Source organism: Dipteris shenzhenensis, chromosome 11 (genome assembly GCF_047967505.1).
Source record: "Dipteris shenzhenensis isolate YYH24624 ecotype China chromosome 11, Dip_SZ_1.0, whole genome shotgun sequence".
Classification (NCBI taxonomy): domain Eukaryota; kingdom Viridiplantae; phylum Streptophyta; class Polypodiopsida; order Gleicheniales; family Dipteridaceae; genus Dipteris; species Dipteris shenzhenensis.
In genome coordinates, this window is record NC_141606.1 from 37814864 (window position 1) to 37838266 (window position 23403).

Sequence of the window (23403 nt, forward strand, 5' to 3'; positions counted from 1 at the left end):
AAAAGTACATGAGGAATTGTCATTTATGATCCTGGAGGAAAGGAGATTCGGAAAATGGGAATTCAGCTCGAAGCCAGCAGTAATAATGAAGCTGAATATGCAGCCCTCTTCGAAGGTTTGAAAGTATGCATTAGTCTGGGTATAAAGAGACTTATGATTAAGGGAGATGCTCTGTTGGTTGTGAAGCAAATTTTAGGTGTGTGGAAGGTTAAGCATGTTCATTTGAAGAGATGGATAAGCGCGGTGAAGAAACTGTTAAATCGATTGGATGCCTGGACACTCCAGCATATTGAAAGAGGTAAGAATGTAAATGCACATGATGCTGCGCAGGAAATTACAGCAGCTTATGTTGATGCAGTAGGAGTGCAGGAGCTCTTATACAAAGGAAGGGAGACATTGGCTTGTGAGGAAAGCTTCCTGTTAACTGGTAAAGTGCCTGAAGAAGTTCCGAAACAAAGAAAATACAGATTTATTAAAAGCTGTACTTCTTATTGTCTGATAGATGATGTTCTTTACATGAAAGGGGCTGATCTGGTGCTCAGAAGAATTCCCTGGCATGAGGAAGTTTTTCATATTCTACAAGCTAATCATGAGGGAGTATGTGGAGGACATTTTGCTTTCAAAATCATGGTGAGGAAAATACTTACAGAAGGGTATGTGTGGCCGTCCCTCCAGAGAGACATAAGACATTGGTGCAGGTCATGCCTACAGTGTCAGCAGATGAGTAAGAGGATCTTATATCCAGAACTCAGAAATATCATGGTTGCTTATAATATTTTTGAGAAATGGGGAAACCCATGACAGCTAGGGGAAATTGTTATGTGCTGACAGCTGTGGATTATTTGACGAGATGGGCTGAAGCACGAGCAGTACGGGCTGTCAATGCGAAATCTGTATGTAAATTTGTGTATGAGGATATATGCTGTAGATTTGGTGTGCCACTGGAGTTGCTTTCTAATAGAGGTCCAGGTTTCAGGAGTGAACTGATGGATTTATTATGTGGAAAGCTGAAGATTAAACACATATATGCAAGTCCCTATTATCCCCAATGTAATGGGATGAATGAAAAATTTAATGGTGTGTGTACTAATATCATGGGAAAGATCATGAGAACACATGAGAAGGAGTGGGACCTTGCTTTGCACTAGGCTTTATGGGCTTACAGAGTTGCAGTAAAAGAAGGCACCCAGTTTTCACCATTTCATCTTGTTTACGGGAAAGAAGCTCTATTACCCTTGGAAGTAGAAATTCCTGCATTACAGATGTTAGTGAAGATAAACGAGGATTCAGATTCTACTTTCCAGAACCGGTTATTGGATTTGCAGGAAGCACAACTAGACAGACAAAAGGCGGTGGAACATTATGCTTTAATTCAAGAGGAGAATCAGAAGAGAGCAAACAGGAAATTCAGGGATAAGAAAATCTAGGAGGGTGATCTAGTTTTGAGATACAAGAGTAGTTTGGATTCTACCTTCAAGAAGAAATTTGTGACCAAATGGGATGGACCTTTTCGTGTGACGAAGAAATTTAAAAATGGCTCATATCAACTTGAGGATTTGGATGGTCAGCAGCATAAGAATAGAGTCAATGGCTTTAGACTAAAGAAATACTTTCATAGGATTATGAGTGTGGGCAGCTGTGGACCTACTGTGATGAAACCAGACAAGCCGGAAGACCTCATGGATGAGGATATCTCTGAAGAAATGCAAATCTTATATACCCCTATCTGCAAGACATGAATGTTTGCAGACTTGGGGATGGGCAAAATGATAGGACAAAATCTGTATCAAGTTTTTGAGCACTGTATATAGCTGTGGGTAGGCACATAGTTGTACACATCTAGGGTAGGTGTGGGCTTTTGGCATTTGTGGATTTTTCTTTCACAAGCATGATGGACTAATGTATAGTTTTTTGAGACAATAAAGTATGTTTTGCAGGGACTTCATGGGAAATGATGAAATGCAATGTGGTTGTACCAGACTTCCAGAGCAATGGTGTCCAGTGTGTGGTCAAGTGAAATGTTTTTGGGGTCATGTAAAGTCAAGTCATGAAGGGTTTTTTAATATTTTCCTGAGTCAATACGGTCTTGCATATTACGGGAATTTGATATGTTTTGGTGCCCATGTCAAGGGGCTTTTCATGTGGGTTTATGGGGGTGCATGCAAGCTTTAATGTGCATGCTAATGTGTGTGGGAATTGTGTGACTAAAGGTTCAAAATGTGCATTTAATGTGCCTTCGGGGGATATTTGCATTTTTTTAAATAGGAGAGTGGTAAAATGTCACTGATGAGGTGGTTGGACTGATTGGGAAGGCATCCTGTACATGCAAGGTGGCTACGTGAAAGGATGAAGCGGAGCTTCTGGACTTTGAGCTGGAGCTACGTGAAGATGGCGGCTTGGAGCTGATTCGGTTTGATGCTGGAAGGATCTACGATGCAAGGGGGGCTCCTTGAAGAGAAGTCTGGACGACCAGATTTGGGGAGTCTCGTAGATGAAAGAGAGGGTGTGCGTAAGCAGAAGATGGAGCACCCTTTGAGTGAAGGATACGTACGTGACGGGGGGATGGAACTCCGACTGCATGCTTGGCACAAATGGACTCTAGGTGCTATTAGCCGGAAAAGAAATCGAGACCAGAGGCTAGAGGCTAAGCATGGCGACGCTCAAGGGCCATAGAGAAAAGGAGATCGTGAGGGCGGACCGTTGTCATAGGAGGGAAAAAGGAATTAGAAGTGGAGGGAAGGAAGAGGGAGACTATGACCCAAATGGAAAAGGAGAGGGGGAAGAGAAGCATGTACATGATAGGAGGAGAAATGTAGAGATGGAGACATCAAGGGAAGAGAACCATACTTTATTTGAAAGAAGGGATGAGAGGGAAATATCAAAATACTAGCTAGGTGGCTTTACAAGAATGAGCGTGTCTCATCAAGGAATAGCCCCCTCCTTTTATAGCCAAAAGAGGGAGTCTCTCCCCATTAATGTATCCTCCCACATGCATGGTGTGTGTGGAAAAGTCTCCCATGTGGGCTAGGCGGTTACGCACTCTCAATTGTGTGCGACAACCCTTTGCCTCAATTTTCCACATAAATCAAGCCCCATATCTCAAGTCTATGATACTCCCTTGGTCTCTTTTCAATTTTATAATATATTCAAACCTCTAGGAGGACAAGTGGAGGGTTGGCACAAGGAATCTTGCCACCTCATCCTACTTTCCCCATTATTTAACTTGCTCTTTTGGACCTTCTATACCTCCCCCACATGGGCCTATCCCATATGGAGGGAATAACTCAATATAATATCCATCTCCACCTATTTTATATTGCTTCTCCCATGGACTTTGAGCCATATCTCACTAAATGCAGCCTAGGTGGAGGGGTGGCACATGGAGGAGCCATGCCACCTTACATTTTATAATATTACTATCATGGATTATGTACAACACACCTTATGGGTCCTCTTACATGGAAGGGTAGCACATGGTCAGGCCCTGCCACCTCAACCTTGGGCCTTATGCACACCATATTTTATTATACTATTGCCACATATACAAACACACATACATATTAATGCCTTTTTCCTTAGACAATTTTATCCATAACAGTTCCCCCCCCCCAGGTAGGGAATGCACAGCATTTCCATGCCTGGGTCCATCACGCACAAAGAAAGGCTTGAGGTAACGCTTGTTGATCACCTTCTTGCCATATGGTTCATGCAGCTCCTGAACTTGTATAGACCCATTGCTACGTTCCTTGATGACTTTGCATGGACCAGTCCACAGTGGCAGAAACTTCTTATCCATTTGGTGGTCCAATCTGTTATCAAAGCATAGCACAACATCCCCCTCAGCAAAGTGTCTTTCCCATCCCTTGCGAATCTTAGCATCCAAGCGGGCCTTTTGTCGATTCTTTTGGATCTCTGTTTGGTGTAGTGCAAGGCGTCGGGTTTCATCTAACTTCTCAAGTTGTACTAATCTGGCCTCTACATGTTCATCTTCTGTCATCCTCTGTTCCTGTGCCAATCTCAAGGCCGGAATCTCTATCTCTAGTGGTAAAACTGCCTCAGTACCATACACCAACTCAAAAGGAGTGTGACCTGTAGATGTTTTATGAGTGATGTTGTAAGCCCACACGGCTTCAGTGACCTTCTTATCCCATTGGCTCCTATTCCCTGTAGCCATTTTTCCCATGGTTTTACAAAGGAGGCCATTGGTCCGCTCTGTTTGACCCATGGATGTTAGATAATAGATGCTAGAAGTGTGATGATCAATACCCATGTGATCCATGAGTAACTCCACTGCTTCATTTAAGAATGGACTCCCATGGTCAGAGACTATCTCCATGGGTGTCCCAAACCTTGTGCAGATACGTTCAAATATGAAATTTGAAACTGCCTTGCCATTTGCAGCAGGGAGAGCGATAGCTTCAGCCCACTTAGTGACATACTGAGTCGCTACCAAAAGATACTTCTTTTTGCGGGCAGTCATGGGCAAGGGCCCGACAAAATCTATTCCCTACTTCTGAAACGGATGGATGGACATCACTGGGTGATGTTGCCCAGGACGCAAATCCTTCCTACCAAAGAATTGACATGGTTCACAGGTTTTGCAATACAAAGTGACATCCTTGAACAAGGTCGGCCAATAGTATCCAGCATGTAAAATCTCAGTGTACCAACCGCATCTGCAGCTAACAAGTCGGTGACATAAATGCACAACGGTCACCTTGGCATATCACGAGTGGAGCTCGATATCTCAACACTCCCCCTCGAGCTCAATCCCAATTCCTGCACACCAAGCAGGTCTCTGAACTTGCGCAGCTTCTCTACGCCCAATGTCTTCATGAATATGTCAGCTACCTGATCCTCAGTGCTGACATAAACTAGATCAATAAAACCTACTAGAACCTTCTCCCGCACATAGTGATAATGCACCTCAATGTACTTTGTTCTAGCATGATAGACTGGGTTATTTGCCAAGTGTATACTCCTCATGTTGTCACAATAAATGACAACTGGCCCATCTGTAGACTGATGCATATCATAAAGTAGCTTATGCAACCAAGCTGCCTCACATGCAGCCATTGCTGCACCCCTGTACTCAGCCTCTGTGCTCGATAAGGCAACTGTAGGCTGTTTCTTGCTGCTCCAAGTGACAGCAGCACTTCTAAAAGAGAACACATATCCACTGGTAGATCGTCTATCAGAAATACTACCAGCCCAATCAGCATCAGTGTATCCATGCAACTGTATCTGAACTCCAGTCTCATAAAATAGTCCATACTGCAATGTGGACTTCACATACCTCAGTATGCGTCTAGCCACATCCAAATGCGGTTTCCTTGGAGCCTGCATAAACTGGCTTACCAACCCAACAATATAGCTCAAATCTGGCCTGGTAATAGTCATATAAATGAAACTTCCTACTATGCGTCTGTACATAGTAGGGTCTTCCAGAAGCTCACCTGCATCTGCACTCAACTTCTTATTCTGCTCCAAAGTAACTGAAGTAGGCTTACAACCTGTCATCCTATATTTGGATAGCATGTCCAATCCATACTGCCTCTCCAAGAGCCATATCCCACTTGTGGATCTAATCACCTCAATGCCCTATTGGAGCGGAATCCAGGACGAGTTTGAGGGTTTCATAAGAGGTTTGGTAGGCCTTCGTCTAGTTGAATACGATCAACAACTTATACAAGGGACGCGCAATCTTGGCATAGCTATAGATAAATCTACGATAGTAGCACGTATGCCTAGTAAAACACTGCACTCCCTTTGCATTGGAATTTGGTAGTGGCCGGTAGCTCCAAGATGAGCTTGATTTTGTTGTAATCCGTAGAAATTCCATTCTTGGATACAACATGACCTAATATTACCCCGTGTATAAACCAAATTGGCACTTGAACGGATTGAGAGAAATCCTATAGAGGCGACACCTCTCGAAAACTAGTCGGAGATATTTAAGGTGATCATCCCATGCGGAATGTACGTACAGGTCATCCAGAAACACCTCTGGGAAATCTCTCAAGTATTCCTTGAAAGCTGTGATCATCAACCATTGGAATGTTGCGGGAGCGTTGGTGAGCCCAAAGAGCATTGCCCTGGAAGCGTACACTCCCCATTCTATGGCAAATGCTGTCGTGTGTTGATCCGTCGGTGTTATGGATACTTGATTGTACCGAGAGAATCCATTCAGGAAACTGTAAGCCTCCTTTCCTGTAACTCTCTCTAGCACATGCTCTGTAAAGGGCAACGGATAGTGGTCTTTTCGTGTCACAACATTTACTTTTTAAAATCAACACATACTCGGATTTAGTTGTTCTTTTTAAGAACAATAACAATTGTCTATATGTTTGATCTCATAAATGAATCCCGTGTCGATGAGTTTTTGTATTTCTTCCCTCACAATCGCACATATTTGGGATTGATGGAGTAGGGCCTTTGCCTCACCGGTCTAATGTCATCCATCGTCGGGATGGTATGTTGCACGACCTCGAGGGACAGGCCGTTCATGTCAGTGTACTTTCAAGCGAGGCAATCTTTGTATTCAGGTGGTAGGGCAATCAAGGCCTCTTCTTGCCCGATTGTGAGGTCGTCACGGCTATGTAGACCGGTTTAAGGTCTTCACCTTCTGATGCAATGTCCACTTCCTTGCGGACCATCATAACCTTATTGGTTTCCCTCCTCGGCAGTCCTTTTTGCTTGCTCGAGAAGTATTTTATGGTCTTGGATCGTGTAGGCTTTGAAATGCTTGGGAACTGGTGTAAGTGAGCCTCTTCCTTTTCCTTATCTTCCAAGACTTTTTGTTTGGGTTGCCTTTTCATTGAAAGAAAAAGAAAAAATGCTTCTTCTTACCCATGTTTTTGTGGAGAGTTTGGGTAATGTGTTCGAATCTATTGTGAAACAACTAGGTGTGCATCTTTCATATAGTGTGGTAAAAAGGTTTCTGATGAGATGTTCATGATGTGATTTCTTTGTGCAGATGGCTGCAAAGAATACAGAATGGGCAGGTGAGATAACGCTTTTTAGCTGTTTTTGACATAAATTAAAAAATGAATAAAATACATTGGATCAGAGCTTGTTTTTGGTTGCTTCTGTTGACTGCTGCTGCTGTCTCTTTCCTTGAATGACTTATTACAGATTACAGTTGATGACATAGTTGTGAAAGCACCAGATGCGGTTGTTGGGTAACTCTTATTTCTCCTCTTCCTTTTCTAAAACATAGGCTTTTATTTTATGTATCACACAAGGGAATCTTTTATTGGATAATAATCACCACCAATAGTCTATGCATTTCATTTGCTTTGTGGTTTCTTTGTCCTGAAGGGATAGTTCCTTAAGAGTGAGATGTTCCTCTAGAGTAATGTTTCTTTCAAATCAATAACCACAAATGTACATCAGGAGATATTGCTAAAAGAGCGACATCTTCACCTCAAGCAAAATGAAGTGTCCAACAAGGTGGCTTATGATGTGACCTCATCTGTCTATACACTGGTGCGAAATCAGTTGTGCATTCTTCCAATGGCTGTGAAGAATTGTAAAGTCTTTAACATATCTACGCCATGATGTCATTGTAGTGAATTCGACCTTACCTGCAATGCGGCTGCAACACCTCCGGTGATACTAGACCTGGTCTTCTAAAAGAAGCCCTCAATGGAGAAGTGCGTACTGTGCTGAATTGGGATTGGTTGTTGCAAGGTGGCATTGAAATTTGTCAGGATACGTACTTTGGTGGTGTAATGTCATTTGTGGGAATAAAAGTCCAGTTGCTAGCCTTTACCTCATACAAAGGGGCCTGACTTGAAGTCCATCCCCAGTGGGCTTTTCCCCAAGTGATGTAGATAGAATATCCAGTGGACATTGCTATATATCGGCACAGGCCTCTCAAAATGAGTCTCTATTGAAATTGCATCTTTTAGAGCATCTTCCTTCTGTCATCATTCAGTAAATTTTGATTTGCTTTTTTTGAAGCTTATTTGTTTATAATTGTATGTTCCTGATATCTTGGTCTGTCTTGTACGTGCTTTATTTTTTCTTCTCTTTATTATTGGATTTTCTCAGCATTGTTCAATTTCAAACATTTGAATTGTTTCTTTGAACATACTATAACATTTCACAATTGCTTTTATTAGTGATTGACATTCAAAGTTATGGAGCTTTGGCAGAGGTGGGAATCGACTTATTTATCATAGACTACCATGGAGAGAACCAGCTGCTCCTTGGAAGTTGGACATTCTATATGAAGATGATAGTTTGGTAAGGATTTCTTTCTTCTGAATCTTAGTAGGCTCGTGCGCGCTGTCTTAGTTGACCTTGTTATGTACTAAGTATGTGGTTGTCATCTATTACTCTCTTCTCTCCTGGCATGGCTAGCGTATACTAATATCCTCTTTTGGTAAATTTGCATGGATTCTAGTTGGCGGTGGATAAACCTTCAGGTTTGCAAGTTCTGCCAGGTGGTCTTTTCCAGCAGCGAACAGTCCTCACTCAACTGAAATGGAGGTGCATGGGAATGAATGCAACCCTCAGGAAAAGTGATAATCCCAGCACACTGTGCTCCTTGCAACCCTCTCCAGTCCATCGCCTTGGGAGAGGTACATCAGGTGCGTTGCATTTTGGCCAAGCAAAATTAGGAATTCCGTATTGCTGCTTTATTTAGGAATTCCCTATAGCTGCTTTATTTAGGATCTAATATTCTCTTATAGTATTTACCATTCAGATTCTACATGGACAGTGCCAGAGTAAGGGATGTCTTTAACAACAAGTATTTGTTTGTCTTCGTGATTTGCAAGTGTAGAAAAACTCTCCAAAGATATAGGAAACATTACTAGATATGGCAAGAAGACCTTACTAATGTACAGCCTTGTCTTTAAAGGTATAGATGTCTAGAAGCTTCTTGCTCGGCAAAATTGTGCCTCATCCAAGAGCTGTGCTTACAATTTTGGAAATTCCTTCCGGCTTGGGTTTAGCAATGTTGTGAGGAGCCTTCAGCCCAAAGCTGAGCTCATTTGGTCGCATATCCGAGCTGGCATTGTCGAAACAAAGTTCAGATTTGCTGTTGCTGCCCCAGGAAGAGGTGCGACGTATTTCGACCATGCTTTGCTGAGCGCCTTCTCTGATGAACCAGGCTCCTTCCTGCTGCAAAAGCCCTCTCATTGCTTCAGTTTTCACTTCAAATTTTGGTCTACACTCAAAAATTGGGGGTAACTCAAAAATCTTGGTCAAAGTTTGACTTTTCCAGATGTCTGTCATTTCAAAACTTTTCTTTTATATGTGTTTCAGTTGCTTGAAGTGATAGATCTTGAATTGACTGAGTATTGACTTCACTATGGACCGTGGAAGTATCATAGTATTTTTCATATTGAAGTGGTTTATAGTCAAAGATTTGACTATCTTTATGAAAACTATACTTTGCATGATGAATGCTCGCTTCAACAAAGATAAAGCATGTATATTCTATGATGATGATATTGTGATGACATGGATGTTGGCTATGTACAAGCTTCGATGTATAAGAGTAGGCACTGCCCTTGTTCTTCTGACAAGTGGTAAGACCCTCTTCATATTCAATCTATTTGAAGGCATATGAAATGCATGTGATCATAAAGTTGAAGTCAACTTGCTTGAGGCTACTCATTTGGTAGCATACGTCATAAAGAGAGAAGGTATGAAGAAGAAGGATGCAAGAAAGATAAAAAAGCAAAAGAGGTACACACAGAACTACACCAAGAACCTCTCCAATGACAATATACCTCACACTATGGTAGCTTGGAAGAGGAGGAGGAAAAGGACAAGATATGCCATCAAAGGGGGGAATTTCCCCACATCTTCAATTTAGATTTTGTTTGTGTGTGTGGTCAATAAGGGTTCTCTTTGATATCCTTTTTATCCAGGAACACAAGCTGGATGCCAGTGATTGCTCTAAGTCTGGCAAACTCCTTTCAGGACATACCTTCTGGTCGCCTGCTATGGGCACAAGGGGAGGTACTTGCATTTCGGTCTCTCTTTCTATTGTCCCCTTGGTTGATGGTCATGGTATTATCTCCCCTTCTAGAGCTCAATGGATCATTATTTTGATTGGAGGGCATAAGATTGGTCTTCTCAATCTTTATGCTCCCAACAACAGAGGGGAGCGGATCTCCTTTTGGAAGGAGTTACTCTCTTGGCCCCCTATTGCAGATTCTTGGATCATTGGTGGCGACTTCAACATGGTTGAGTTGCCTTTTGACAAAAAGGGAGGCAGACATGGTGGAATTCGTTCTTTGGAGAGGGCAGCTTGGGACGCCTTCCTCTTTCAGATCAGTGGCAGGGACACTTGGTTGGATGATGCCTTTCATATTATGCCACAGTCACTCCTGTACTCTTGGTCGAACAGGAGAATACACATGCCCATTCATGCACGGATTGACAGATTTTATGTAGACGATTGGGCACTTGACAGAGGAGAATCTGTATGCATTTCTACTGGGGTTTCCACCTCAGATCATTTTCCAGTGGTGTTGCAGATTCTTGAGCCTCATCGGAGAGGATGCTCTGCCAGTGTCAGGATTCCAGATGCTTTTTATGCAGAGGAGAGCCTCCCGGAGGATATTTTACAGATTTGGGTTTCTCACATACAGGGTGGAGCTGTCCACCCATCTTAGGTAGCTGCAGCCTTATCTGGAATTAGTGACTATTATCATATAGTTGTTGATTCTAGGAGACGTGAGATTCTCAGATGTGAGATTGGTATACGCCAGCAGTTAGCGTCCCTTCAGAGGGAAGAGCAGAAGAGGCCCACAGATGCTTGGATTCAGGAGCGCCTTGCTGCAGCAAGGGCTCATTTGCAGACATTGTTGGATCAGAGAGCAGAATAAGCCTTTCATGCACAGGAATCCTTTTGGATTCAGATGGGTGGCAAGGTCAACAAACACTTTTTCTCTACTCATGGGCCCAGACATAGTAGAGATAGTGTTTCGCAGCTTGTTGACTCAGACGGGGTGTTACAGTCAAATGCTAATGCTATCATGCGTGTAGCTTCAGATTTTTTTGCATCCCTTCTTACTGCAGATCCAGGCACATAGGCCATTGATGATGCCAGAGAGGTTATTTGGCAGTGTATCCCTGTATTGGTGAAGGATGAGATGTATGTTTCTCTGGATGCACCTTTCACCAATGCAGAATTCAAGACTGCACTACTTGCCCTTCACAAGGGCAAGTGCCCAGGTTCAGATGGACTTACCCCCTCCTTTTTATTACTTTTTGGGAGCAGATTGGTAATCACATTACATCAGCCCTGCAGGGCGTGTGGGACTCTGGTGAGATGCCGGACTCACTTACAGATGGTCTCATTCATCTCATCCCAAAGGGGGGTAATAGGAATCTTGTGTCTCAATGGAGACCCATCACTCTATTGGGCACTTTTTACAAGATTCTGGCGAAAGCCATCAGTTTGCAGCTACAGGTTTTTCTTCCAGATTTGATTCATGACACGCAGACAGGGTTTGTGCATGGCAGAATATTTTCTCATTTTGGGAGGCCTCAGAATGGGCCATGCAGAGCCGCCAGAGATTGGCCATCCTGGATAGTGAGTTGGCAGATGACACGGCTGTTTTTTGGATGCCTCCCCCAGGACACTCACTCCCTTCCGGACAGCCTTGGATTTGTTTTGCATGGGTGCAGCTGCACACATTAATTGGCATAAAGCCAGTGGTTTTTGGATTTGTGAGGATGACACCCCGGATTGGGGTAATGATATTGGCTTCACTTGGGTACAGAGGGGGGTCTCCGTCAGATATTTGGGCTGCCAGGTTGGGGTGGGCATCTCTCCTTCACAACAGTTTGCTCCGGTGTTGGAAAGCATCAGAAGAAAGCTCCTTTTCTGGAGCTCAGCCAAACTTGATTGGGCCTCCAGGGTGGTGGTGGTTAACCAGGTTCTTCTAGCCACAGCATGGTTTGTATGCTCTTGTTGGTGCCACTCTAGGGATTGTATCACTCAGCTTAAGAGGCCTGTACGAAACTTTTTATGGAGTGGTCTAGATGGCACAACTGATATTACAGCCAGGGTGGCTTGGGAGACCTTGATTCTTCCTACAAGAGAAGGGGGTTTGAATATGATCGACCCAGATCTACAGTGCAGAGCTTTACTCTGCAAGTTCGTTGTGAGAGGGCTTATGCCAGGGCAAGAGCCTTGGAAGGATTTTTTTATCAGATGCATACAGTCTCGCACGCTCACTTCAGGAGAGGATTGGATACACAGTACTAGATGGGTTTTCACCACAGCCCACCTCAGGTCTCCCTTCTCCGCTCTTATGGTTGCTATCCTGAAAGCATGGGCCAGCTTCAGGAGTACTCTTCGCAGGATTCCCCCATCCACCTTTGAAGAGATTGAAAGGCAACCTATCATGTGGAATGATAGGATTTTGGATGAGCTTGGCAGACCACTTGGAGCTTCTCCTTACATGCAGTGGCCAAGATGGGAGAGGGGCCCTCCATCTACAGTGGGAGGATGGAAAGCCTTTAGGAAGCTTCCTGCAAACCGACAGGCCCAAATGGTTCTTAATCTTAGAGGGAGTGCAGGGAGAGTCCAACAGATTGATGCAGCCTTGCCCTTGGATTGGGTGGACACAGATGACATGCCTATTACTTGCTCCACCTGGATGGGGGCATTTTCCAGATTGGGAGTTCCTTTATAGGTGATTGCTTTTCTTGACACACATGAGGATGCCTTAGTTTTTGGTGTTTCTTCGGGGGGCAGGCTGTCCAGATCCACAGACGATGTCTTGTTGGAGGTACCGTTTCAGCCAGTCAGGATAGTGGGCTTCATGGAGCATGGCTCTCTTTCACAGTGGTGCTTGGATCCTGACCCGCCGCTTCTCCTCGCCCTTGGCTCATGGAGGCTGTGGCTCTATGGAGGTGTCCCAATTAAGTTTTTGCAGTGGGACCCTGGGGAATGGGAATGGATAGATGAAGGGCACCGAGAGAAGGGCATCCCCTTCTTTCGTTACACGGTCAGTAATGCCAGGAAATTCCAGCTCAGCTGTAGGGGTTGGAGGCCCACCAGAGCTCATCATTGGGAGAACTTTCAGATTCCTGTTGACTTGCAGAAATTTTTTTGGCAGAGACTCTGGAAATCCCACCCGAATAGAAAAATCACTCTCTTCTTTTGGCTTTCTATTCATGGTGGGATAGCAGTAAACCATTGCAGATACAGGTTCGGAGCTGACCCTTCTTGCCCTCGCTGCCTTTTTGCTTTGGAGACAATACAGCACTGCCTTTGGGATTGCATACAGGCGAGAATCATATCGAAGGGGATTGCAAGACTTTTCAGCACTTTTGTTCGCCTACCTTTCTATATGACCTGAGGATCAGTGGCTTGGCTTACTCTTTCAGGGCCCCAGGTATTTTTGAGAGACTTGATTCCTCTTGGGCTCTTCACATCCGACGACACCTTGTGGAGTCGTGCTCTCTAGAGGATGTTCCGGCCACTCTTTTCAGGGCTGCTCACTCCTCGGTCGACTCTCCATGGGAGATCCTAGCTAGCATTGCAGCATGGCACATTTGGAGAGCCAGATGCACTGAGGCTTTGGAGGGTTCTCAGGTTCACCCTTCTCAGATCTTGGCCAGTACTTGGTTAGATACGATACACACTTTGATGGCCATTTGGGCGACCATGCAGGGATCATCTCGAGCAGCCTCCTCTAGGAGAGTTACTTTTCTCAGAGATTGGAGAGACTCTTCCTTCTTTGCTGAGACTTCTACAGGGTTGAGATGGCAGTTCCTGCCTCAGCCTTGGTTTCTTTCTACCTCATTCCTCTGAGGTGTTTTTTATTACATGCTTAGCATGGTGTATTTCTGCACAGAGCTTGCTCTAGCGGGTTTCTTTCTTACTTAATAGAAGTCTCTTTTTTGGGGAAAAAAAAAAAAAAAAAGGGTTCTCTGGTTGCTCCCTCTCCTTCATCCCCTCCCTCGCCCTTAGCCCCTCCCCCTCCCCCTCCCTTAGCCTCTCCCTTCCTACCCCTCCTCTCCCTCTCAGCCCGCCCCTCCCCTCTCAGCCCGCTACCCCTTCCCCTCCTCTCCCTCTCAGCCGCCGCCTCCCCTCTCAGCCTGCTCCCCCTTCCCTGCTCCCCCGCTCCCTCTACCCCGCTCCCCTCACCCCCGCCTCTACCCTTCCCCCCGCCTCTACCCTTCCCCTGCCTCTACCCTCCACCTACCCTTCCCCCGCCTCTACCCTTCCCTCCGCCTCTACACCCCTCTCCTCTACCCCCTTACCTCTACCTTCCTCTCCTCTACCCCCTTCTATCCTCTCCCGCTCAGCTGCCCCCTCCCCTCTCAGCCCGCTCCCCCTTCCTTGCTCCCCCGCTCCCTCTAGCCCGCTCCCTCCCCTCGCTCCTGCCTCAGCCCTCCCTCTACCCCGCTCCCTACCCCCCGCATTCTTTTTCCTTCTTCCTATCTCCCTCCTCTTCCTTCTCCCGCAGCGTTTTTTGGAGCGGACAGAGCCTCAAAAGTGTTTGAGTCGGCCTCCTCACCTTGATTGGAAATGGATATTCCGTCAGCCAATCCTACTCCACCTCCAGCGCCTGCAAAAACTATTACTTTTTCTAAAGACGAGTTGCAGCAACTCAAGAAGGACGTAGAGATTGAATGCTCTACCACGTTGCTCGCACACATCTTCGGCTCTCACCCTTCCAGATCCCAAGCTAGAGACTAGATGCTTGCGGCTCTCCCCCCAGACCTCACTCCACGATTGTTAGCTGTTCGTCTTCTGGGACGAGGTTTTTTCCAGGTTGTTTTTGACACTCCAGAGGCTGCGAGCATTGGACACTTTGCCAGGGATTGCCCCAGGAGGAAGAAAAGGCCCAAGAAGCCGTTTGGTATAGCTACCGTACCACGGCCTCGACAGGGAGGTAGTACAGGTCCAGCACCTGCTCCTTGGCCTCGACAGGGGGGTGATACAGGTCTAGCACTTGCTTCTCGATCTCCACATGGCGGTCCTTTTTAGGATGGTGGTATAGCTCCACTCGCCAGAGTGCTCCTCCACTGAGCGCTCCTTTGATACCGCCACCTTCTACCTCAGGTGCCTCGCGACCTTTTACCTCAGGGGCAACCGACGCATACCAGTGGGTTCCGGTTCGTGTGCAGATTCCTCCTTCAATTCACGAGGATACACTAGTGGACTCTGCTTCACCTCGGTCTGTCTCTCGAGTCTCACCTCACACAATCCGAGATGCTTTAGCTTTGACATTCTCCCCGGTTGTAGCTTCTCCCCTAGAACAAGCGATGCCAGACACTCTCCTCGAGGCAGTAGAGGTCTCAGTGGCTGGGCAGACAGGCTGGGCAGACATGGGATCGAGAGCAGTCCTCATTTCCTCCCTTCGATAGGGGGAAGGGGATGGTTTACACTATTGATCCTCTTCTCTCAGAAGGGATCATTCGCACTTCGGTGTCTAGCCTGATTCACAGGAACTCATTTTCAGCTCTGGTAGATGCTTCAGATTTCCCAGAGGAGTTTGTGACCTCTACTTTTGGTGAGCCAGTGATTGGGTTTCCTGTTGACAGGGCTTCTTCGTCAGGTGGCAGGGTTCTTTCTCCTGTTGATTTTCCGCCACTTGGTTCCATTCCTCGCTCCTCAAGCAGGAGGTCTTCCCCTGTTGAGGGGTTTGTTTCTGCCACTAGGTCGGGTAAGGTGTTCCACTCTACATCCTCCTGTCGATGAGGATTATTAGCTGGAACATACAGGGCCTAGGTGGCGTCCCACTTCGCCGCCGCAGACAGCTTGCTTCATCCAAGTGTTACTGGGGGTTCCATTGATATTTTATTTATTCAGGAGCACAAACTGGATTCTAGAGATTGTGCCAAGTCAGGCAAGTTGCTTTCTGGCCATACATTTTGGTCTCCTGCCTTGGGCACTAGGGGGGGCACTTCTATTTCAGTTTCGCAGTCGGTTCTTCCCTTAGTTATTGGACACGGAGTCATTATTCCCTCTAGGGCTCAGTGGATTATTCTCTTGATTGGAGGGCGTAAGGTTGGTTTCCTTAACCTGTATGCCTCCAACATTAGAGGGGAACGTGTCATTATGTGGAAGAATTTGCTCTCCTGGGCCCCCATTGCGGATTCATGGGTGATTGGAGGTGACTTTTACATGGTTGAGTTACCGTCAGACAAAAAAGGGGGTGGAGAAGAAGGACTTCACTCTTTGGAGAGAGCAGCTTGGGATGCCTTTCTTTTTCACTACTGTGGTAGAGATACTTGGTTGGATGATGCCTTTCTTATTCAGCCACAGTCCCTCATGTTCTCTTGGTCGAACAAGAGGCAGCAGATGCCTCTTCATGCACGCATTGACAGATTCTATGTAGATGATTTGGCACTAGACAGAGGTGGATCGGTATGCATTGCTGGTAGGGTTTCCACTTCAGACCACTTTCCTATTGTGCTGGGTATCTCAGAGCCTCACTTGAGAGGCCGGTCTGCCAACATCAGGATTCCAAATGCCTTGTACACAGAGGAGGACCTTACAGAGGTAGCCTTGCAGATATGGGTTTCTCATGTCCAAGGTGGGCAGCCATATCCATCACATGTAGCTGCTACCCTTTCTACTATTAGCGACTTCTACCACTCAGTTGCTTGTACCAGGAGACGAGATATTCTCAGATGTGAGATTGGTGTTCACCAATAGTTGGCAGCTTTGCAGAGGGAAGAGCAGAAACGGCCTTCAGATGCTTGGATTCAGGAGCGCCTTGCTGCAGCCAAGGCTCATCAGCAGATATTGCTTGATCAGAGAGTACAGTATGCCTTTTATGCACGGGAGTCCTTCTGGGTTCAGATGGGTAGCAGAGTCAATAAACACTTTTTCTCTACTCTTGGCCCTAGACAAGAGAGAGTGTATCCCAGCTTATTGACTCACATGGGGTTTTACAGACAGATTCGGATGATGTCATGCGCATAGCTTCAGATTTTTATGCCGCCCTTCTTACTGCAGATCCTGACACACGGGATAGAGAGGATGCTAGACATGTTATTTGGCAGAGCATCCCTTTGTTGCTGAAACCGGATATGCATGTTTTGCTTGATGCACCTTTCACCAACACAGAGTTCAGGACTGCAGTTTCAGGCCTTCACAAGGGCAAGTGCCCAGGTTCGGATGGCCTCACCCCTTCTTTTTTCATTGCATTTTGGGATATGATTGGAGACTACATTACTTCAGCCCTGCAGGGCATTTGGGACTCTGGCGAGATGCCTCGGTCACTCACAAAGGGTCTCATCCACCTTATCCCGAAAGGAGGTTGTAGAAATTTAGTGTCCCAATGGAGGCCTATCACACTTCTGGGGACATGTTACAAGATTCTGGCCTAAGCAATCAGCCTCCGATTGCAGTCCCTACTCCCAGATCTTATTCACGACACTCAGACGGGATTTGTGCATGGCAAAAGCATTTTTGATAACATTTGCTCTGTTTGGGAAGCGTCAGAGTGGGCCATGCAGAGCGGGTAGAATCTAGCCATTCTACTCTTGGATTTTGAGAAAGCTTATGACAGAGTAGATTGGGGTTTTTTGGAGGGCACCCTTCTACGTTTTGGCTTTACTGATGCTTGGATCAGAGTTGTTTCCTCTTTGTATAGATCAGCCCATAGCCAGAGGTACTTATTGGTGGGGTAAGGGGTGAGAGATTTCAGATTTTCGGATCAGTCCGTCAGGGATGTCCCCTTGCTCCTTTTCTTTTTTTGTTCGAGGCTGAAGCTATGAGTATCTATGTTAGATCTCAAGCTGACATCTTTGGGCTGAGACTTCCCATCAGAAGGGAAGAGGAGCTGCTTGACAGTGAGTTGGCAAATGACACAGCAAGTTACTTGGATGCCACTCCACAGACACTCAATTTTTTCAGGACAGCATTGGATTTATTTTGCTTGGCGGCGAGGGCGCAGATAAATTGGCATAAATCCAATGGCTTTTGGATCATTGATGAGGACACTCCAGTTTGGGGGCTTGACATAGGATTCACTTGGGTTCAGAGGGGTGTGCCAGTCAGGTATTTGGGCTGCCAGGTCGGCTTGGATATTTCTTCCACGTAGCAGTTTGGTCCCGTGTTGGAGAGCATCAGGAGGAAGCTCCTTTTTGTGAGCTCAGCCAAGCTGGATCTTGCCTCTAGAGTTGTGGTGGTCAACCAGGTCCTCTTGGCCACGGCCTGGTTTGTTTGTTCTTGCTGGTGCCATTCTAGGGACTGCATCACTCAGCTCAGGAGACGGATCAGAAATTTTCTTTGGAGTGAGCTTGATGGCACATCAGATGCGTTAGCCAGGGTGGCTTGGGAGACCCTCATCCTTCCTACACAGGAAGGGGGTCTCAATATTCTTGATCCAGACTTACAGTGCAAAGCTTTACTCTGCAAGATGGTGGTGCAGGGACTTATGCCAGGGCAGGAGCCGTAGAAGGCCTTTTTTATTAGCAGCATATAGACGTGCACACCTTCTTCAGGAGGAGACTGGATGAGCTGTATTAGGTGGATTTTCACCACTACACACCTCAGATCACCTTCGTCCCGTCTCATGGTTGCATTACTGAAAGCATGGGCCAGTTTCAGGAGCACTCTTCGGAGGATTTCCCCTTCTTCTCGTGAAGAGATTGATAGGCAACTGATCATGTGGAATGATAGTATATTGGATGATCATGGCAGACCACTTGGTGCCTCACTCTACATGTAGTGGTCCAAGTGGGAGAGGGGACCCGCCTCATCATTGGGGTCATGGAAAGCTTTACGAAGGCTTCCAGAGGAGACCTAATCTCAGTTGACAAGACATCTCAGAGGGAGTGCAGGGAGGATCTTGCAGATTGAGGCAGCCCTTCCAGCGGATTGGGTAGACACAGATGATATGCCACTCACTTGCTCCACTTGGGCAGGTACTTTTACGAGAGGCAGTGTTCCTCTTCAGATTTTGGTTTTTCGAGATGCACATGAGGATGCTTTGGTTTATAGTGTGCATGATGCTGGCAGATTGCTCAAGTCCACAGAGGACATCTTGCTTGAGTATGCTTTTCAGCCTATTCGGTTTGTAGGTCTTTTGATGCAGGGATCAGATTCAGAGTGGTTTCTCGACCCAGACCCCTGGCTTCTCTCCACCGGATTTTGGAGGCTTTGGCTCTACAGGGGAGTTCCCATTAGGTATTTGCAGTGGGACCCTGGAGAGTGGGAGTGGATTGACGCAGGGCATTGAGAGAAGAGCATCCCCTTCTTTCGTTACACGGTCAGTAATGCCAGGAAATTCCAGCTCAGTAGTAGAGGTTGGAAACCTTCTAGAGTTCCTCATTGGGAGACATTTGATATCACTGCGGATTTGGAGAGGTGCTTCTGGAAGAGACTCTCGAAATCCCACAGGAATAGAAAAATCCCGCTGCTGCTCAGCCCCCCGCTCCCCTCAGCCACCCCTCGCTCCCCTCAGCCCGCTCAGCCCCCCGCCCCTCGCTCCCGCTCAGCCCTCTTCTCGCTACCCACACCCCCCTTCTCGCTCCTCGCTCCCGCTCCCGCTCAGCCCCCCCGCTCCCCTCAGCCACCCCTCGCTCCCCTCCGCCCCTGCTCAGCCCCCCGCCCCTCACTCCCGCTCAGCCCCCCTTCTCGCTACCCACACCCCCCCTTCTCGCTCCTCGCTCCCGCTCAGCCCCTCGCTCCTCGATCCCGCTCAGCCCCCCTTCTCGCTACCCGCACCTACCCTTCTCGCTCCTCGCTCCCGCTCAGCCCCTCGCTCCTCGCTCCTCGCTCCCCTCAACCACCCCTCACTCCCCTCAACCACCCCTCGCTCCCCGCTACCCCCCGCTCAGCCCCTCGCTCCCCTCAGCACCCCTCGCTCCCCGCTACCCCCTCACTCAGCCACCTCCCTCCCTCCTTTTCCGCTCATCCACCGCCCCCCCCCCCCTTCTCTGCTCCCCTCGCCACCTTTTTTTTTTTCTTTTAAATAAATATTCCTTGGGAAAAAAAATAAAAATAAAACCACAACCACCTTTATAAAAAATTTATTAAAAAAAATCATCGCCTTCTTAGCCTCTCCTCCTTCTCCACCTTTTGGCTGCCTCTCCACTTCAGGCTTCCGCCCTACCTTTCCACCACCTCGCACTGGACGTGCCTCCCATTATGGGGGGGGAACCGGTGCTCCCGCTCCCGGCTGAACACTAACACTAAGATCTACACCCGCACCCCAAGAGAATGGGGGACAAAGCCAAGAAAGACGAAAATAACAACAAAAAAAAAAAGCAAACGACACAACTGAATTTGGAGGATGTGAACACACGTTACAATCGAAGTGGACTCCGGGTAAACAGCAAGGCAAAGGTAGGACCCGCCTCAGCTTCTTCAGCCTCTATCTCTACCTCAACCTCAATCTCAACCTCAACCTCAACTCCTGCTACAGTGTCAGTTTCGTTTTCAGCTCCAACCTCAGCTCCCTCTATCTCTATCTCTACTTCGACTTCAGTCCCCGCTTCAGACCTAGCTCTAGTTCCAGTCTCAGCTCCATCTACATCTACGATCAGTGACATACTCATGCCCATGGCGACGGTTGTTGTTCCCTTTCCCTCTTCTCCTGTTACAGCTCTCGCACAGCTTATGACCCCTACTTCGGAGGTGTCATACATTGTGCCGCATTACGCTTCACTCTCCCCTCTCCCTCTCAGTCAGCCCACCCTCCCACACCCCGTTGGGATTGCCTCATCCATTCCACTGTCATCTCCGTTCCTCACTCAGCCACCGTCCAGTTTTCGGACTCGGTCCCAGTCTTTCATGCCACAGTTTCAGCATGGACATGGGTGGACTGACACACCAGAGGCCCGTGAGACCCTACTCACGGAGATACATAGTTTTCGTGAGCGTGAGATGGAGCTGGCTCGCTTCGCACGGGAGCAGGTCCGCTTCAACCAGGAGCAGAGCCGCATCATACAAGAGCAGGCTAGGGCCATTCAAGAGTAGGCGGGTCTTATTCAGGGACTCAGACAGGATATCATGCAGCTCCGACAGGAGGTCACAGCCATACACACTGCCCTAGGGAGTACCCCGGTGGTCGAGGCACAGATTGCGAGCATGCAATCTGCTATTGAGGAGACTTCTAGATGGGTTGACGTGGCCAAACGGGAACCCGCAAGGGTCACCATTTCGGCTGCCCTCATGGAGCAGCAGCAGAGAGCCAGTAAGGCTTTCAACATCAGAGTACGCGGGATCCCACGCACTGAGGCTACACCGATGGTAGATGCGACTGCGTTCGTGACTGCTACCCTGGGTGTGGCTGAGTACAGGATAGAGAGGACATGGCGAGTGGGGAGAGATTCCAACCGAGAGCAACCCCTGATCATACGATTTCATGATACTCAGGCACGACTTTCAGCTCTACGACGCAGGTCAGTCCTTCGAGATCAGCCAGCGATCTCTATGGATGAGGACCTCACACGTCTACAGGTTGAGGAGAGGCGCTCTTTGCTGCAGCAGCGGGATCAGGCCCGAAACGAGGGGAAGTGGGCACTGGTACGAGATGGACAACTTCTTACAGGCCCCCGTAGGACGCCTGCCACCTCGCCTACATAGGGAAGCGGGGCCTATGAGACTCAAATATCCGAGACCCTGTCCTGCACCATTTGGAACTGTAATGGTACCTTATGGTCAGAACCAGGGAACTTGTCGGAATCCTATACAGGCCACGACATAGTCTTCTATACAGAGACACATCAGAGTCCAGAGCGCCCTCTCCCAATAGTCAGCGGATATACATGGGAGTCTGCCTACAGAGATGAGACGAGGGATACAGGAGAAGTTCGAGGTTCAGGTGGAGTTGCAGTCCTTTTCAGATCCACACTTCGGGGGATCATTTCAGTAGAGCAGAGAGATACACATTCCAGATTTCTTTGGATCTGGATACGACACATGGACAGCCAGGATCTGTTTGTCGCAGTTTGCTACTTCCGCCCGGAGACCTCCCACTTTGCCAGAGATATTCGAGGTGATGATGAGACATCCCCATTTGCTGCCCTTTATCAGTCCATCGTTGACTTTTCTAGCCGCGAAGTCCTTCTAGTGGGGGACTTCAACGCGAGGACAAGGGCCCGTCAGGTACCACTTCTTGATTTCAGAGATGATTCCACTCTATTGGCAGATGTTGACCTTGAGGAGGCAGGTATGCTACGGGTTTCGGCTGACAGGCGAGGTCCATTCTCATCCTATGGGCAGGCCCTATTAGACCTAGGCAGAATACATGATCTCATTATCTATAATGGTCTTGACAGATGGCCCGCTTCAGGTGGTTTCACATGATTTACACATGGGGGGGGCTCCAGTGTTGTTGATTACATCATGGGATCCCCTGTCTTCACATCTCGCATTACTGACTTCACTGTAGCACCTCTCCCCCCAGGGGCTGATCATACATACCTTTTCTTTCGCATCTCCACCTCCCTTTGCATAGCACCTTCCACCCCACTCAGTGCTTACTCCACCTACCACGATATATGCTTTGACCGGGATCACTCACCTTCTTACTCTGGCCATCTGAACATACTTCTCGCTTATATTGACTTCATACCCCTTTTAGAGGCTCACTACATGAGGCTGCCATTCACGCTTTTTCCCACACCACCCGCTCCACCCGCCCACCACCCCCTGGAACCGTACCCTGTAATAGTTGGTACGATGATGAGTGTAAGGCCTTATGCCGTCAACTCAGATTCGAAACCAAAAACAGTCTCCCGAGCGCACCAGATACGCTATGTGAATATTGTAGACTGGTACAGAGGAAGAAACTAGACTTTGTTCGTCGAAACGAGGAGGAGCTACTGAACATTTTGTTTAGTAACAACTCTAAGGACTTCTAGCGGAGATTTCTAGAAGGACGGTCCCCTCCGCCACTCACTGACACCCAGATCTGGTTTGATTATGCACGCACACTTTATGACATCCCAAATCAGCCAGTCTCTAGCCTCTCACACATGCCTCGTCCCACATCCTGCACCCTCTTCACTAGAGGAGGGGTAAAGGATGCTGTAATGAAACTTCATAATGGCCGAGCGAAGGATCATGAGGGACTATGCACTGAGTTCATTGCATATGGGATTAACCTCCTAGCCCCGCCGATCTTAGCAAAGCTTTTTAATGAAGCGGTTTGTTTGGGATTTCCACACACTTGGACCATTAACACTCTCTCACCCATCCACAAGGCAAGGGATCCCATGAGCTCGGAGGACTACAGGACCATTATGATTGGCACATGATCATGGAACCATGGACCACATTCTGACGCTCAGATGTATCATCGAGGAGGCGAGGTCACGGAAGCAGAGGGTTTATTATTGCTTTGTGGATTTTCGTAAGGCATTTGACACGGTCCCGAGAGCCCGCTTCATACGGCGCCTACAGGACTTGGGTTATGACCAGGAGATCATTTGGGCTGTCATGGCACTTTACGA

General features: G+C 47.4%; 1 protein-coding gene across 1 annotated transcript in view; it reads left to right on the plus strand.

Moving 5' to 3' along the window:
- The window catches only part of LOC147896984 (Pseudouridine synthase family protein), a 157959-nt gene that overhangs the window by 22111 nt on the left and 112445 nt on the right, over positions 1-23403 (plus strand). Inside the window, exons 3-6 of the mRNA XM_087381410.1 lie at positions 6977-7004; positions 7135-7181; positions 8160-8250; positions 8411-8597. Coding sequence (XP_087237536.1) covers positions 6977-7004; positions 7135-7181; positions 8160-8250; positions 8411-8597 — 353 coding nt within the window. The remainder of the gene's footprint in view (positions 1-6976; positions 7005-7134; positions 7182-8159; positions 8251-8410; positions 8598-23403) is intronic.